This window comes from Aquila chrysaetos, chromosome 5 (assembly GCF_900496995.4).
Source record: "Aquila chrysaetos chrysaetos chromosome 5, bAquChr1.4, whole genome shotgun sequence".
Classification (NCBI taxonomy): Eukaryota; Metazoa; Chordata; class Aves; order Accipitriformes; family Accipitridae; genus Aquila; species Aquila chrysaetos.
The window spans coordinates 44,234,425-44,252,818 of NC_044008.1; the positions used below are offsets into that span (position 1 = coordinate 44,234,425).

The 18,394-nt window shown below is 37.5% G+C and overlaps 2 protein-coding genes across 12 annotated transcripts in view; one reads left to right on the top strand and one right to left on the bottom strand.

The window, feature by feature from the left end:
* APBA2 (amyloid beta precursor protein binding family A member 2) overlaps window positions 1–3,961 on the top strand; it is a 110,972-nt gene extending 107,011 nt beyond the window's left edge. For all 4 annotated transcript variants that reach the window (XM_030015724.2, XM_030015727.2, XM_030015725.2 and 1 more), the window contains 2 exons: window positions 861–1,001; window positions 2,381–3,961. In XM_030015724.2, the coding sequence (XP_029871584.1) occupies window positions 861–1,001; window positions 2,381–2,452 (213 nt within the window). In that variant the 3' untranslated portion in view covers window positions 2,453–3,961. The remainder of the gene's footprint in view (window positions 1–860; window positions 1,002–2,380) is intronic.
* The window catches only part of FAM189A1 (family with sequence similarity 189 member A1), a 180,077-nt gene that overhangs the window by 12,288 nt on the left and 149,395 nt on the right, over window positions 1–18,394 (bottom strand). For 4 of the 8 annotated variants that reach the window (XR_003923596.2, XR_003923595.2, XR_003923594.2 and 1 more), the window contains exons 9-13: window positions 16,093–16,168; window positions 12,729–13,319; window positions 8,505–8,579; window positions 7,499–7,827; window positions 5,202–5,399 (exon numbers count right to left, since the gene is read on the bottom strand). Coding sequence is in view for 4 of the 8 variants with exons in the window: in XM_030015729.2 (XP_029871589.1) it covers window positions 5,214–5,399; window positions 7,499–7,827; window positions 8,505–8,579; window positions 12,729–13,319; window positions 16,093–16,168 (1,257 nt within the window). In the remaining 4 variants the exon portion in view is untranslated. Of the gene's footprint in view, window positions 1–1,315; window positions 1,497–3,132; window positions 5,400–7,498; window positions 7,828–8,504; window positions 8,580–12,728; window positions 13,320–16,092; window positions 16,169–18,394 lie in introns of those variants that run through there. The other 4 variants (XM_030015730.2, XM_030015728.2, XM_030015732.2 and 1 more) reach the window with 2 other exon arrangements.

Below are 18,394 nucleotides of genomic sequence, written 5' to 3' on the forward strand. Positions count from 1 at the left end.
AAGAAACAGAATTTGCATGTTTTGTAGACTCATAGAATGGTTTAGGTGGAAGGGACCTTAATGATCATCTAGTTCCAACCCCCCTGCCATGGGCAGGGACACCTTCCACTAGACCAGGTTGCTCAAAGCCCCATCCAACCTGACCTTGAACGCTTCCAGGGACGGGGCATCCACAGCCTCTCTGGGCAACCTGTTCCAGTGCCTCACCACCCTCATCATAAAAAAATTCTTCCTTGTATCTTTGAGATAGATCTTTCCTTATATCTTTGTGACCCTTTTGACAGATTGCCAGCTTTCAATATAGAACGTCTGTATGGCATCATTCTTTCCTTCAGACTAAACTTAGTGTTTGTGTGGGGTTAAGGATTAAGCTTCATGTCAGTTTTTTTCCAAGTATGTGAAAAAATTGCTGTTGTAGATTAATTTTTACGTTAGCACTTTTTGTATTTCCCATTGTTCAGAAAGAATAATGTGGTACTTTGCAGAAAGAGTCCAGGTGGCACAGTCAGAAATATTTAAAAATCACTTTCTTCTCCTATCCTGACATTACATAAAACATCTCTCTTCCCCTTAACTCCACTTTTGCATGGCTGCTACCTGTATCACTGTGTTAAGTTTTTATATATTCCCAGCCCATGAGAATGAAAATAAAAATTGTAATTTGCAGACATTTTGGAAAAAAACCCAAAGAAACCCCCCCCAACAAACCAACATTTAAAACCTCACAGTATTGCTTAATACTTTCCACAAGTATCTCCTGGAATCCTTACAGTGTCACCACTCATTATTATGTATTAAATCCTAGTAACTGCTACATTATGACATTTCTTAACTTTAATAAACTTTGCTTCTCTTGGCAGATTTGCAGCTTGATGCGAGGTGGAATAGCTGAGAGGGGAGGGGTAAGAGTAGGACATCGTATTATTGAGATCAATGGACAAAGTGTTGTTGCTACTGCTCATGAGAAGATAGTACAAGCACTGTCGAATTCAGTGGGAGAGGTAAGAAAACAGTGTCTTAACACAGTATTAAAATGACACCTGAGTAAATTGGAGTTGAGCACTAATAACAAACAATTAACACATCATTTTTTGAACAATTAGATGCACATTCACTGCATTTTTCCACTCATTTTCAAGAGTTCCTGGCATGATTCTGAACCTTCAAGCTACTGTTTGAATTAAACTAATCAATTAAGGGAAGAAATCGCTCAAGCATGACTCTTGGCTTACCACTACAGCATCTGCCATAGAAATAAATTAATATTCAAAGAGCTGAGAGATTCAAATTGATATGTATTTTAATAATTTCATTCCAACTTACCTTGGGAATAAGTTAAGACATCTCTCTCCAGTACTTCTAGAGAAATCAGCAATGAATGAACAAGATCCTCCAGTTTATCAAAATCCCTACTGAATTTAGTGGTAGTATCATACACAACCCTGGCCAGATCTTCCACTAGTTCCTTTGCCAAAAATCAAAGATAGCTTGTTTTCCTGTGGAAAATGATATTTGAAAAATAATACAGAGTACATGCACGTTGGCAGGAACAAAGCTGTAGATTTCAGTAGAACCTCGATGCCTTTATGGTACCTCTTCGCTGCATAACATCTCGCTAAAAATATGAGGACAGTATGAAACTTTTTCAGCATGAAGAGACGAAGATGTCAAGGCAGCATATGGCTGGTGAGAGTCTGTATTATCAGTTAGTAAAGTTTACGTTCCTTCTTCTCATGTTGTCTGATAGGTACTTAGAGCTGTTACTACAGTTCTGATGCAGCTTTGGTTACCTGATGCCTTTAATCCTGTTAGTCTGTAAAATCCCCCTGACACTTACCACAGTACTCCTTTTTAGAAAGAACTTAAATACACTAGCCATGAGAGAACCTGTTCCACCAAACTCTTGACTCGCATTTAAATATCAGGCAATAAAGTCCAAGTTTTGTGTTCAGAGGACCATACTCCAGTTAGGAGAAAACATGTACAAAATGACACTCCCACAGGAAAGGAAGACAGAAGACAAATCTAAGTTCAGTTAATACCAGAATGAATTTTCAGAGATGTTTGTGCTGCTTCCTTTTTAAGGGCTGTAACTGGAGTAGGGTATAACAATAGAAAGCGTTTAGGTGTCTTTTTAAGCTATATGATGTTGCATCCTGTTGTTGTCATTTAAAAAAAACCTGACACACAAAAAAAAGCAAAGACAGCAAACCAGCTTGTCAGAACCAGAGAACTTTGAACTAGAAACCTTGGTAACATTCACATCTATAGAAACCGGGACAATAAATGCACTTACACCGCAGGGACAGACAGATTGGGCCTCATGGATGATTTTAAACTAGTAACAATTCTCTTAATTTCTGTGTAAATCAATTGACAGATTCACATGAAGACTATGCCAGCTGCCATGTTCAGGCTTCTAACTGGGCAAGAGACACCCCTATACATCTAGCATGCGACTCTCCCTTGCAGCAAAGTAACTAAATGATTCCATCAAAGCTGAAGCCCACATAGCTGAAGAAAATTTTGTATTTTGTACGAACGAAAGGCTTTGAAGCTGACCTGAGGACTCCGAACCAAGGAACAGACAGGTGTCTCTGCCTTTTCTCTCCTTCCTTTTTATTTCTTTGCGAAAAAGTGATGAGAAGGATGGTCAAGGACAATAATCACTGACAAAAATCTTTGTAAAACATTTAAGTATTTTGCAACATCTTCTAAACTCTTTTCTCATAGAACTTAAAACATATTTATTTGTAACCTTTATGTGGAGTGATGTATGTATGTCTGTCTTGTTTGATAACACGGTGAATGTGAATATTTGATGAATGAGACTGCAGGAAATGGCAGAGAGAAGCAATTGGAGAAAGTTACGGCTGCTTCCAGTTAAAAAAAAAATCCCAGTCCCATAAAGTGGTCCAATACTGATGGCTTTGCATAATTTTAAAACTGGTGCCGAATAGATGGTATTTCAGTGGAAAGGAATGTGTGCAGTTAAAACTTTTAGATTCTGATGTAAAGAAAACCACTGTAGTACTTGGTATTGTTATGACAAGTGTAACCTGTTTGGCAAGGTGTGAACATAAACATGTAACAAGTGTTTCATATGCTAAATAAAGAATAATTGCCACAAGATTAAAATCAAAATATTTATTTAGATACATATTTATTTTTAATGCTTGTGATTTTTATCATTTAACAGAGTTATTTCATGGATAACTTATTGCACAGGTTGTGTAATGTATGTGTTGGGCTGGGGTTTTTTTCCTTTAATTTTTGCATATTACCTTTTTGTTTATATTAGCTCAAAATGGGAAAGCCATGCTTACCTGTTTCTGTCTTTTATAAAGTATTCTTATTCCTAAGGCAATGTGTTCTGAATGTAAATTGTTTTGACAAATAACCTAGCACCATCACCAGTATTAGAATGTGTGTAGATAAAAAACCTAGTAGTAAAGTTGTATTCCTTATGAGATAAATGTTAATTGGTGTAACTTTTCGTCTAGATTTTTTTTTTTTGGCCAATGCCTTGAAGAAAATACACTGTGACTTAAGAAGCCTTACCATGCAGTAACTAAAGAGCTTTAGATGACTGTACTTCAAGGAGTAGTGTGTTGCATGCAACTGACCTTAGGAAAGAATTAACCTACTATCACTAATAAATCTGAAATAATAAAGGAAGCTTGCTTATCTTGTTTGTTGTGTAAGTTTACGTAATAAAAAAAAAATCCAAGTAGAAGATCATTTAATTCTTCATCTAAGTGCAGTTGCAAAGGTCACAGATTATTTTTTTAAAAAGGAATTAATCTCTTGAATTAGGAATTTGTGTATCATTACTATCTTGAGAGTAGATGCTTTCAATTAGCATACCTTGTTGCCACTGGATGTCACTGTAACTTCACATCAGTACAGAAGCATGCTATAATTAAAATACATTAAAATGGATGATTCTGTAAAACTTCAACTACCCATCTTCAGCTACATTCCTTTGTGACCTTTCCACAGGATGTCTGCCCAGCTCAGAGTGACACAAATGAAACCAGTATATGATTAAACCTCAAATGGAAACTAACGCTACTGACAAGCACTGCTGCAAAAAAATTAAAACCCTGAAACGTCAACCTGTGGTAGGTTCTTTATGAGAACCTTTTGTTTAAGGCCTTTCCAATTTCCTCTGAGAGAGCCAGGATGAAGCTTGCACTGGAAGACGTTGCTGGCAGACCTGTGTTTATGCTGGTAATCAAATCAGTGTCAATGATACTTACTTTTTGATTATTTTTTTTTTTTTTTTTAAGATCAATGTTAAATAAGTCATAAATACAGCAGAACCACAAGGACATGTTTTAGTATACAATTGTCAAAACTACTGATTGGAGTAACAGTTCTTTTTGAAAAAATGTTCAAGGCTCTGCTAGATGAAAATTCCTCTAACTTCCTATCAGTTGGCATTTGTAAAAAGTTTGTGAAGTGTGCTTTTTGGGGAAATGCAAAACTTCAAAGACTTCTTCCCTAATGCATCTTTTGGTCACAACTCTCAGAGTACTTAAATGTCACCTTTCAATAACACATGCTACTCCATTAATAATAAACTCATGAGCATTCAGAACAAAGCAAAAATAAACCACACTGCAGCCGTCACCATAATCTAAAAGGGCAACATATTGGGAGGGAGTGGGGGGAGCAGTTTTAAATAGGACAGATCAGTTAGCCTGGCATGAAAGACACTGGAAAAATGGATTAGAAGCAGCACTGTATGTGCGTATGAATCACCTTTACATTTCTATCCAAATCAGTTGTTGAAAAAGCAAAGTCCAGAAATACTTTTTATTAAAACACTGATCATAGTTAAAACACTTCGAGGTACATTAAATAAATACAACTTTTAAGTTGTACAGCCGGTCTCTGGCGGTTTTGCAATGGTTTTCAAGAAATGCTAGGCAGCATCAGAAGCATTTCTATAAATACAGTGAAATAAACGCATTTCTGGTTGGGAAAACATTTGTTAAGACTTTACTAATAAATCAGTTAAAATTTTGCAAAAATCAGGGCTGAAATTTACATTCAGAAAAACAGGTGTTCTCCTCCTGCTGTTGGAAAAAAGTGGAATTCCAAAGGAAGACACTTTTTCCTTTTTAAGTCATCCACTATTTGTATTTCTCCCAGTCCTGGTTTCTTCCTTAATTCTCTTTGCTGGAATCACATACCTGCGAATATTATCAAAGGATGGTCTCCCGGCAAACTCCAATTAAACTGTGAGGCCTGTCCCGCTCTAAACTGCGAGTGATATGGGACCTACGTAAGAAGGCAACTGGAGAGCTCAGAGCACCACAGCTCTGAAGATGAAGATCTTCTTGAAATCGCTTTCTAGAGGTATTCACATTCTGCTGGGAACTTGTAATTACCTGTTTAAAAGGGCAGGAATGGAGAAGGAAAAAATGGGGAAAAAAAGGGTAAGAAATGTTTTCATTTAAAAGGTTCAGTCCCTGAATATTATTTCATTTATCTAATGATGGAACTCTCCCAGAGGAGATGGTGTTTATGCAGCCATCCAGAGACCCTCCCGCTTCTCCTGCTCTTACAACTGGTCAGGGCTGAGTAGTGGCTACTGGAAGGCACGGTCAGGCTTGAAAGGCATCAGGCCTCATATCTGTACTGCGGTGTTGAATCAGCAATAGTGCAAACAAGTATTGGTTTCTTTCTGTAAGAATGAAAAGGAAACCTGTGGAAAAGGCAGCAGCTCTGCCTTACAATTGGCAAATACAAGTTTGGAGCAAATTAAACTCATCTGTCTCTTTTAGGAGAAAGAGATGCTTCACTGGCTTTGCCGAGGGTGGAAGAGAACTAAAACCTTGCAAGCCTGGTAAACAACCACTTTGGTGTTAATAGAACTGTCAAGCTACTTCACAAATCTGAATTATACAACTATTTTACCAAACATTCTGTGACTTCTTTAAGTAGATTGCTGGGATGCCCTGGACTTTCACTAATTAATAATGGGTTTTGTCTCAGAAAAATAACTACTAAAATTATTTCTTTACTGTGAAAAAACCGTATGTCTCCCTGGATCTAAGAAATCCACACAGGATAAAAATTGCGCCGTTGGTTTCTGGTCTTATGAGCTACATAAATACTCGTATTTTTTTTAATACTGTTTTGCTTTGTGAGTAACTATGGTTTTTTCATTTAAAGAAAATTGTTTTCAACTTTCTAACCTTGAGGATTTAATGACCTATAAATTTTATAAAGCAATAAAAACGTTAGAATTTCATTCCATACTGACACCCTATTGAGTACATCATGATAGTATTGCTTTTCTACCCATGTGACTACGGAGGTAACTGATACGGTGCTACTTCTTTGTTCTACTTCACAGGTAGCAAAACCAATCTTACAGCAAGGTTTATTAAATGGTAACCGATACGGTGCTACTTCTTTGTTCTACTTCATAGGTAGCAAAAACAATCTTACGGCAAGGTTTACTAAATGCCTTATGTTTCCTGCTCCACATCAAACTATCTCACATGCTGTTTAAGTGTTATTACGTCCTATTTTAATACTTAGCCAGTCTCCCTCACTTAGGGATCAGCAGACTAATGCCATAGAAATTGCAGTATCTCAGAAGGGGGGGCAAACAGTCCCCTACCCTCTATCCTTAATTGTCTGTCCAGCTCTGTGGAAACCCTACAGGCAACCTGAATGCGGTTCGTCAGTGCTAAGAGCATTCTGCTTTTCACATCTGACAACATAAAAGGAACTTCACTTCTATAGCTGTCATTCTGGTAACAATACTAGCAAGAGGTGATTCGTCACCTTTCTTCCTGCAAAAAAGACATATTGTTAAACATGCATTAGATAATAAAAGTTGCTGCCACTACTCATTCCCTTGTTTTATAGGATTCCTTCCAAGCCTTGTGTCTGTTTTATTCTCACTCAAGGTGAGAAGATGCATTATTCCTTCATTTGCAAAAGCACAATTTCTCAATTCTTTTTCTTAAAAATAGCAAGGGTCATTATCATTCTTCTGGCCAGGAGTAAGGGTAACTGCACTGTTCTGTTTCGATAGATCGTGGCCCTGCTTGTATATCTACCCATTCTTTTCAGCTAATAGCTTATGCTGTACAAATACAGTTGCCTGAAAAAACCAACAGATCCAAGTCAGTTCTGTCTATCTCCATATGTAAACACAAATTGATGTGTGGAACAATCACAGGTGCAGAAAGACATTGTAAATAAGAGAGGATGATTATTAGTGTGTAAATCAGTTCCCTATAGATTTCCTACGATATTAGTAGGTCCAGCTGAAAATTTTCAATGCATTTATGAGTGCTTCAGTGTAAAATGCATTGATGCCCAACAAATATAAGCTTATTTCTTACTACAGCCATGTTACTATAAAAGAACTTTTGTAGGAATTGTCTGAAGTACTTAATACTTTAAAAACATTTAAATAAGGTATTTGTCTATCATGGTTGAACAAATCTTTAGAACATAATTGGCCTACCTGGTCTATAATATTGGCACTGAAGATGGCTTCTTCCATGTGTCTCTCATCAGATTTTATTACTGATCGTATGCTGTTCACTACGTGACGTACCTCTGGAGGGAGATTACAGTTTGAATGTTCCAAAAATTTTGCCACTAAAATTTTTGTGTCTTTATAGGCCTTAAGGTCCACTAAAGAGTGTGGCCGCTCTTTTGAGACTGTGTGCAAAGCCTTTGGCTTTAGGTGTAGATCAATTTTCCTTGTATCCCTCTGTTTTCCAGCTGGTAGGAAACTGCTCAAAGAATGCTGACAAGCGGAGGCAGCCATACGAGAACCAGAACCAGGAACTAAAAAAGGGGGGGAAGAATATCTTTAAAGTAATAGTTAAAAAAAAGAAAAGAAAAAAAAAAGAAAAAAGGCAAAACAAATATCGTCACAGAAGTTTTTACTTTCTCATAAAATGTCTATTTTGTCTGAAGAATAACAAAACCATGCAATCAAGGAAACACTGCAAAATGGGTAATTTTAACTAGGGGTCAAGAGTAAGACTCTTTCCCATGATCAAGAAGGACTGCATTTAGGATGAGTGGGTGGGTAATTAAAGTACTTCAAGTATGACAGATGTTTTTGTTGCCTCTACTTTCAGGGACTTCAGCTGACATTAATGATAAAGGGGAAACACCAGCTACTCAGTGTTACACGTGTAACTTGTAATGTTTTAGGCCTAGCCCCTCCCCAACTTTAAGGATAAAGTTCCCCTTATTTCTAGGCCTCGGAAATTATAAGCAGCGAATAATACAAGAGAGATTAGTAAGAAATACAGAGAAAGCAAAAATGCTGAACTAAAATAGAGGACTTAATTCGCAACATTTATTTTCACTCAAAGGCTGGTTCCGTCAGCACCATACATCATATATGTACACTGTTAGTGATTTTTCTGCCCCAAATTTTCCAGAGCTTGTGTATCAGAAGCTTGTAATTATTTTTAAAACAAAAGATCCTGCTTTAGAAAACTGATCCTCACCTGTTTCTAATGTAGCTGGAGATAATCCTGCATCTTGACGCTGGCTACATATAGGAGTCCAGGCACAATTATCACCTTTAACCAAAGACAGAGAGACAGAAAGAACACAATCAACCCCTGCTATCCTCTCCCCAAAGCAAGGAAAAATACATTGGAATCTTTTATTATCCCTTCTACAGAATGAAACTACTCAGAAGAAATACTACTTTCAGGATGTTCATTCATAAAGAGAGCTACTATACACAGAAATGTCCTATAAGCTGTTAAATAAATCCAAATAGATATAGTTGCTGCTTGATGGTTTCCTCTCTGTTACACAGCTATCAAATCCTAAATATTTCAGGCCTCAGCGCTGAAGCTATGGAAGGCTCCCTGCTAGGGGCAGACCTCAGACCTTCCTATTATTTCCTTGGCAGACAGAGTTTCTTTTAGAAAATATGAAAAACACGAAAGATGAATCCCTCTTATTTCTCCAAAACCAGCATTTTATTCAATATTTCTACCTCCTTTTAAAATAATTCTCATTCTTTGCAGAACAAATGCTATCCACCACTGATTAAATTAATGGGTAGTGACCACTATGGTTCCTGATGATCCAATCAATACTAAGTGGTTACAGAGCATCTACAGACAGCTCTGGACATAGTTGCCTTCTAATGACAAAGTTTCTGGGATGCCAGCACAAGGATCAATGATGATGAGATCACACTATACAGTAATTACCCCTGCAGTCTTTTTGATTTCAAGCTTGTGACAGTCAAGATGGAATAAATCCTCACATTTATGCTAAGGCTGTTTACATCTGTTTCCAAGACTGAAAACTGTTTTGAACTTCTAGGTAGATTAGAAGAGGTTTTCTTCCATATCTTCAGGGAAAGTTTATGATGAAAAGCTGGTATAATCCCCTCTGGTAGAGTGAATACTTAAATGAAGGAAAACAAATGTAAGATGCTACAAACATAGAAAATCTGTAAGAAATTAAGAGAGGCAGCTTCTATTCTGTCTTTAGTTTGCTTTATTATGCAACACATGAATCACAGCATGCTTATTTAGAGGAGACACTTCAGAGGTTCTGTCTTCCCATCCATTATTACACTGCTTAATGTACTCACAGCACAGTCAAAACTACACCACTAGATATTATCCTGAATTATCTGGAACACAGACACTACAATAATCACTCAGGCACTTAACTGATATAGCCACATAGTCTATCATATTTGATTAAGTTTATTTTAACAAACATCAGTGCTAGAAGTTGATTTTGGCCTCCTTTGCTATGATAAACTTTATAGGGAAAAGACAGAAAAAGGTGCAAACTACTCATTTCTGTGTAATTTTTTTTAAGAGGGAACTATTTCTTACAGAGACTGTATGTGACCCCACCATACTTACATTGTCCAGGGACTACACAGTGACTATAAAGGTACCTATTAAACTAAACTTTCATCTATAATTTCTCTACTAGGAATGACAGATATTTCAAAACAAATAAGCAAGCTCACTTTCAGCATTAAAGGATTAATGGGAGAATTATTGACTATACATACCATAAAGACCCCATCATGTCAAGATGTGCTTGAAGCACATGAATTTTTTATTGACCTAAAAGCCCAGAGTTTTATGCCAGTGTTAAAATTTCCAGATTACTAATTTATCAGATCTCATTGCTGTTGTGTCACTACGCTGTTGCACATGTGTAACATCCCTGTGTCAAATAATTTATGTTCCAAACCATGTGCAGTGCAATCAGAGTAATATTCAAGACCCATTTAACAAAACTATGCAGTAAATTTCAAGGTTGCACTTCTAAATCTCTTCATGCTGACTTGTATAGGGAGGTTAATCAGAAGATAAATTAATAATTTTTCTTAAAGTAGAAAGACCGAGTCCTAAGGCAAAACCAAACCCCACTTACCAATCTGACCCCTGTATTTTCCCGTTTGTGAACATGCCTGAAGCTCCCCCACCCCGCAGTTCTCCAAAATCCACAGTATGTCTCTTACATGAGTTACTACTATTAACAACACATAGTTACAGCTCTCTCTTTCATATGGTCAGTCTATTTGACCAGTTCTTCTCCTCCAGGATGATTTTAAAAAATAAGTGTATGTTACTGAAAAAAACCCAGACATTTTTCTTCTGGGCTGGTTAGCTGATGGAGCTCAGTTGGTTCCCTTTGTCTTTGCATACTGTTCAACTCTCTGGATGCATTTTAAAATTCTGCAGTGAATACCAATAACCAGTCATGAAAAATCTAGATCAAATACCTTTTTAAAGTTATAAAGACTATAAAGAACTTCAGCTGTGTGTCACAGCTTAGGAAAAATAAGCTTCAAGGCTGCTACAAACAGCCGGTACATGTTATTAGAATTCTGCTGCTTCTAACCTATGTATGATTTCCAAAGTTCTCAAAAAGTAGAGGAAGGAGAAGTGATGTGAAGTTGTGAAAACCTTCGCAGAGTAAAAATTTTGCAAACTGCAGTTTGCCAAACATATAAATGAAAGAAATATGCACATCTAGACTCAACTGCTTCCCTTAAAGATTTCATTTTAAAGAGTCTTCTGTAGGCAGCAAAAGAATGGCAAACTAGGTCAGCACAAACACATTCCCTCAGAGTTACCTCTCTTGCTCCCCCCTCTGCTGTGTGTGTCTCAGTATCTCGAGAACCATCTCTGCTCCTTTATTACAATCTTTGCTAAGCCCAGTTACATCTCAGTAACGTTCAACCCCCGTCCCTCAACTCATGTAGGGCTAAGAACTTGGAAATTAGTCAAAATAATTCCCAGAATGCCACTTCTCCAGAAAAGATGATGGATGTATTTAGGACATGTTACAAATGAAGGCAGAGCATCTGTTCTACCAGGTGTCCCAGCAGTCAGCTAGAACAGTAGCTATGGCTGCCTACAGTAATCTCTCTCTTAAACAGTACTCAAAGAGCATATGGAGCACAATATTGAAAACTTGCAGAGCGTGATCCAGAAGAGAAAGGGCTGTTCTTCTTGTCTTTGGCACAGTAGAAAGGATTCAGAAATTCCTACTTACTGTCTGCACAGCAGCTTCATAGCACGTATATCCTAGCAGAGTAAATTTCATAAAATAAATGCAGACTTCTAGATTAAAGATTCACTTTTCCTGGACAGGATGCTGAGGCTAGATTTCTAAAGGTAAAAGACATTCAATTATTGAGCTATGTATGAGGTCTCTGAAATTCACAGAAACAGAATAATGATGCAAAAAGTGTAATAGAACCAACAGTAGAACCACAATAGAACCATCATCTTCCTAAATGAAACCAGTTATTTTCAGCATTTTGTCTACTTTTGTTTTGAGCTAGTCACATGATTCTTCCTCTAGCTCCCTTAGAAAGCCCAGTGAACACATCTGTAACAGCGCGATCTATGACATCTTACAAAGCCTTTAAGCTTTACTTTCAAATGGCTTCTCCGGGTTATCCCTTTGAACTTCTCTAAACAGCTTACCTCCTTTTGTAAAATGTGCACTTTTCAAAAGGTTTAGACAGTTCTACATTCCCACTATTATTTAATCTACTAAATCAAACATTTTTTTTCCACTAACAAGCAGATATTTATGAAGATACACTGTTCAGCTAAGGTCTCCTCTCCCCTACTTGTCTAAAAGGAGAGTCATAGAAGATACTTATCCACAACAGTCACAAGCTTCTCTTTTAATTTATCATCTTGTCATGTGCCTCATCTTTCATTTCTTTGTCCCTTAAAACTTTTCACCGTACACTCCAACTTGCCACTACAGAGTCACACTCTTGACTGCCTCTGACATGCACCAATACTGTCAATGTCAGTGTCACCTTCAGGAAACACAACCTGCTGTATTGCAAGCATGACAGCTCAGTTAATTGTTTCCTAAATAGACACCAGCTACCATTCAACTTCTTAGTTCAGCTTCTCAGTATAACAGTAATAGAGAGGTGGATGCATCTACTCAAGACATCGTTTTCTGAGCAGTGCAGAAAGGCCGGTACAATTTAGAAAAGCCAAAAATAATTTCACTCTTTCACTTTTCCCATTTCCATTCTTCTTAAAAATTTTAAATCTAGAAAATGCGCATGGAACTAAAGCCTTCACACATAAGTCAACCCTCATTGGAAAGTTTCATATAATTTCCAGCAGCACCAGTTACTGCATAAATCACATGCCACTCATTCATTCCATGCTCCATCAGCCTTGTGGTACTACACCTACCTTCTGTAGAAGACGAACATGATACAGGGTCACTAGTTGATCGGACTATATTTGAAATTCGGTATTTTGTAATATGATGCTGCTGGACAGCACTCTCGTGGCCACTCGTGTATGATGAAGTATTTGCAGGCCCAAAACAGGGAGAGGTCTGGGAAGGGACAGGAGGCTGGCTAAAGTCCACACAGCAGATTTTCTTTTGCTTCAAAGGTGGCACGGCATTGCTTTCTTGAGCAGAACTCTGCAGTCCTCTTTCTGAGGGGCTGAAATTCTCTGAGGAACAGTCCAAGGACCTGCCGTGGGCACGGTGCTTTTCCTGTCCTTGAGACCTGTCTGTAGAGGTTTGGCTGTGGGAACTGTCATCCTCATCAGGAAAACCCTCTGAGTGAGTTCTGTGGAACCTGCAGCGGGTGCTGTAATCCAGAGTGCTGGAGCTCTGGTCTGTAGCCCCTTTGGGGGTTGTACAGTACGGAGAAAGATCTGCAGAATGGAGAGATCCTTGAACTTCCAGCGAACAAAGATCTTCAGAGGAGTAGCTACAGTCTGGGATATCAACAGCTTCAGAGACCATCAAAGAGGTGCTCTCAACAGAAACTGCAAAACAAGAGGTTCAGAGAAAAATAAAGACTTCTTGCCCCTCTCCCATTCCTCCCACCCGGCCCTGTTTTCCATATACTGATTTAAATTTAGTAATTGGCAAGTACATCAATGATTACTCAAAAGCTTTCAGATGACAGAATGCCAAAGCAAAAACGACTGAAGTAATTTACTTGGTTTCTAGTGTCCTTCAGCAAAGACAATTTGTGCTGTCCTCGAGTATTTTCTTCAACTAATAAGCATACTTGAGCACTGATACCAAAGTATTATCTGTAACTACATTTGGACAGAAACAGCTCTTTCACTACTGATTTCTCTGGTAAACAGAGAGAGATTGCCCATGGTAGAAAAAAGTATAACTTTACACAAATGCTGAAAAAAACATGGCTCTCATCACTTTTAAACCTATCACTACTGTCAGTATTAGCTTTGCACCTAACACTTCTAATCAGTCATAATTTCCCTGAAGCATATATCTTAAGTTCTTTATAAATGAGAATTCACCATCATATAACATGTCTAGCACACGCAATATGTGACACAGATACTTCAAATAGAAGCTAAACATTCTATGCAAGGTCACATCATTTTTTAAGCCCTTGGTATTAAAAATTGAGATTGTTATCACTTCCTCTGTCATGTCTACAAATATATGTTATGGATGAAAATGGCCCCTTGTATGAAAATAAGTATTTGGCTCTGAATTATTCCTAAAGTCATGACAAAAATAAAGAAAATAAAACTAGATAATCCAGTCTCCAGGCTCCAATAATACAGACAACACTATTCCCTTATCAGACTGGAATTCCTTGAAGTCCTACATCTAAAATAAAAATATTTACAAAATACAAATCACATAATTCTATTCAATTCAGGAGCCTCTGATGCCCTTTTTTGCATAACAGCTGTTGCTAACCATATTGATGAAACAAATGTATTTTGACTGTTTTGTTCAGGAATAGAAAAAATAGGATCTTTTAGTGAATTAGAGAACGTTTGTTAAGTGCCCCCATCTTTTGGGGTCTAGGAAGCAGAAAGCTTCCTACAGTATAGGGAAATTAACTATCAAAATGAAAATCAAATATTCGCGAGGTTGGATTTTAAGAAGGACATTTTCCTCCTACATAAAATGAATCACAACAACTATTTTCTTTTGGGGCTTTCAGGAAATAAATTTGTAACACTTACAAAGCAAACATAACATTGCCAAAAAGGACGTAATAACCAATAATGGAAATACATCTAAATATCTACATTATGCTAAAAATGCATAATATGCCCTGTTTATTATGTATTAGGTGCAAAGCTGCAGTGGTTTATTGGACCATTTATATTTGTGATGAGTCCCCAGATATTGTTTACCTAGTTAGATGATTCTTTGCAACATATTCCCTTAACTCAAGTTTTGAAATAGCTATGAAGTTTGTATGGATAAATGAGAGTATCCAGTTTGTGCCTGTTTACAGAGCACAGATCTTCACTGCTCAAACTCTCTCTGATTTGGTTTGATTTAATTGATAACTAGAGTGTGGCTGGTTGTACCATCTGCTACCTGGACTCAAGGGCCTTAAACTGTATTTACAGCTTCTTACTATTTTACTCTTCCACTAGTGTGGTTTTTCTGGTACTACAGACAGCTGGAGGAGGGGCTTGAAGCAGATGAGAATGCATGAATAAAACGTGCTTAGTTCCATTTCATGTGCAAAAAGCACCATATGTAATGTCAAAACCCTGGCTTGAGAGCTGGTCCACTGCTTCCCAATAGTCAAAACTCTAGCACTGGACTTAAAATTTAGACTTTCGTATGTGGATGTGAAGTCCAAATGTACTTGCAAACTTTAGGAACTAGCTCTGTAGGCACAGCCCTTGTTAACAGGAGCACTTAAAAACTCAGTTGCCATGCTCCATTGCAGTTGTCAAACACCAGGATTTTAAAAGCAAAATTAATATTTAGCAGCAGTTAAAGGTGACCACTGGTGGCTCTGGAAACTGAAATCCTGCTTCATGGAACAGGTACTTTGTGTGTGTAGGAACAGATGCTCCTCGCTAATCTGTTAGACTGCCAGTCCCATTCTGGATGCTAGGCAAGAGAGGACTGTTTCTCTTTCTTGGATCACTCTGCCACCACCTCTTTGCCCCTAAGTGTACTAACTGAGAACACCTGCCAGTCCATTCATTAATACGATATGAATATCATGTGGAAAAAGTATTTCATGGAAGTTTTCCTAGAATAATTATTTCATGCAGACTGCTCAACATCGCATGATCCATTGAGGCCGTAATGTTTAAAAAGCCCTGCATATCAACAGACATGGTAAGGAGGCCTATTCTGGTAACTTTCAGATTTTAAACAAACAGGCTCTGTGCCGCTACTCATCTACTTGCATTCACAACATCTACGCTTCAGGCAGCAAACTTCCTATTCAGGCTTCTGGAAGCCATGCAGGAAACTACTACATAAAGAAGGCATGTAGACTATCGGGAAGGCACCCGTGGTTGCTGACAATGAGAAACAAACTGCCAGTTATATACATGACTCTTCAAAAAGATATGTCAGTTGCCGTATCTGCCTCAAAGGGCTTTGCTGAGCAAAACTGTCCTCTGTATTTCCAGCCACATGAGTTTATGACTGTGAAACAGTTCTTCTTGCTGTGAACAGTCTGAAAGCAAATCCTTCCTTCTCCATCGGGAAGGGCAGAAGAGAAGTAAAAGTCCACTGAAAAATCCTACTGTATCTTTCTCAAGTAAACAAACACAATGCTGTGATCACCTTGTGTGCTGAAGTCCAGGGTTCTGTTCCTCTCACCCAAGCTTGATTCGGATACTTGCTGATCAGTACCAGTGACCTAAATGAAAATTTTAATGAAACGGCACATTATTCTGCAATTTACCAAAACAAAGATTAGCACTGATGATCTTAAGAACATACCTGACAATGTGAAATAAATACCACATAAGCTGCTATTTAGACTGAAAGCTATTTAAAGATACAGTATTTTACAATGTCTTTGGGTCAGGAACAAACGCAAGGCAAAGGAACATGCTTAAAGCAATTTTTCATTTTTCCAGAATCTACAAGCTAAATTCATCTTGAATTCACAGGCAGCTGGGGCTGCAGGCCCACATTACAAAGCTTAATGTCAGCAATGCTTAAAACTAATGGTTTTATTACAAGCAATCTTTTTTCCTACAGTCTGCATTTTTCCATATTTACAGTCTGCTTTTTTCCCACCACATTTTATCACCCTAAAATAGGATAGAGAACAACAGAAACCATAAAACCAAGCACAAGTGCAGTATTTTCCTTTGGTTATTTGCTGAGATGTCAACATCTAATGTATTTTTAAACCCTATCACATCATTGCCACCCAAGGTGGCTGATGCAGGGTGCTCTCCAGCCTATCAGAGATTGCTGAAGGGAGATAATACTATCACCTTTTTTCTGAAAGGATGGATCTAAGTGGGTAACTTCACTTTTGAGAATCATGTGAACAAAATACAGAATCAATCTTGCTGGAAAGACTTGATCCATACACACCTAAAATTTAGGTAATTTTCTTTCTACTGATTTTAATAGACTTTGGATTGGACCTTGTTGCCAATCTCATTAGATTTTTAGCAGTTCTTTGGGATCATGATTATTAAAAAAATTATTCCAATAAATAGCTGGTAACAATAAATGAGAAAAATATAAGAGGAAAAGTCGAAGGGAATGAGACTGATACCATCTTTAGCAGAAAGCATCATATCTGCTTCTGTCTGTAGGACCACAATTAACTAGTAAAAGCTTATTACAGCTGGTGACAGAGTCTAGAAATAACCATCAGTCACTTCTGTGAAAACCTTTTTGTCAAAAGCTTAATTTGTATCTGGCCTTCTAAAAAATTGAATGTGACACTATTACTCTGAAGCTATTAAGGAAAGAGCTTCCAGTGCATATGCCAGTGTAGATTAATGCACACATATATATGCATAACTTACTGTGCTCACTAATTTAAGTCTAAGGCTTAGCAAATACAACTCTAAACAAAGAACAGTACCAGAAATACTTTAACTCAGCAATAATAGATGGATAGAGGACTGGGAAGGAAAAGTGAAATCACTTGTATTTTTAAACAACTTGCTTGGAAATTTCTTAAAGGGTCTTTCTTTACTGAAGCAGAATATTGCATCTGTGGTAAAAAAGAAATTAGTGGTGTCACTTTAAGTTGCAGACCATTCCTGGGAACTAACTGTGGAACTGCTGGGAACTAACTGGAAAAGTAAGAAGTGTTCTCAAATGTTCTTTATTGCTGGAGAAAATTCCATTGACTAACTACATTTTGGAAGAAATAATATAATGTTTTAAGGGTGTTTGTTTCTTTTTAAAAATCTAGGGGTTCTTTTTAAATCTGAGTGGTTTCATAGATTCTTAATCATTGACAGGAAAATATCTGCTGAATATTTTTGCTGAAATGTTTATTGACCTTCTACATTCTCCCAGTCACCTGGCAGCTGTAGTGACATTGTCTAGTACCTATACAAGGGCCTAGTACCTATGAGTTACATGCAAGGCTGAGGTTTTGGCAAACCTGTACTAATGAAAAAGAACCATCTGTAGCTTTGATCGAGTAAATTTAAAATAACAACAACATTATTACACAGCATACAAAGCAAATTTAAGGCTTGTGAAAAAACGCTAGCTTAGCAATTCTTGAAATAAAAATATTGCGTCTCTCTCAAAAAAGCCACGCTATTTTATAGGCAGAAGACAGACATACATTGTATTATGTACCTTATTTTCCTATTACACAAACACTTCTAGATTACAACAGTTCAATCTTCATGTCTGTTTTTTATTTATTCTCTGCTTAGTTTGCCAAAGGGAAGAATTATAGCATTGACAGAATTGTTTGACCTGGTAATAAGACAACTAAGCTCATTTGACACAAGCCACAGAGCAGCTATCAGTACTCTGCTTTGACATCTTGTTGGAACAGAGCTCGCATAGAACACACCATGGACCCTGTATTCCAACACAGGCAGGAGACAAACTATTTTACCTTGCAGTTAGGTGTTAATACTGAAAGTTC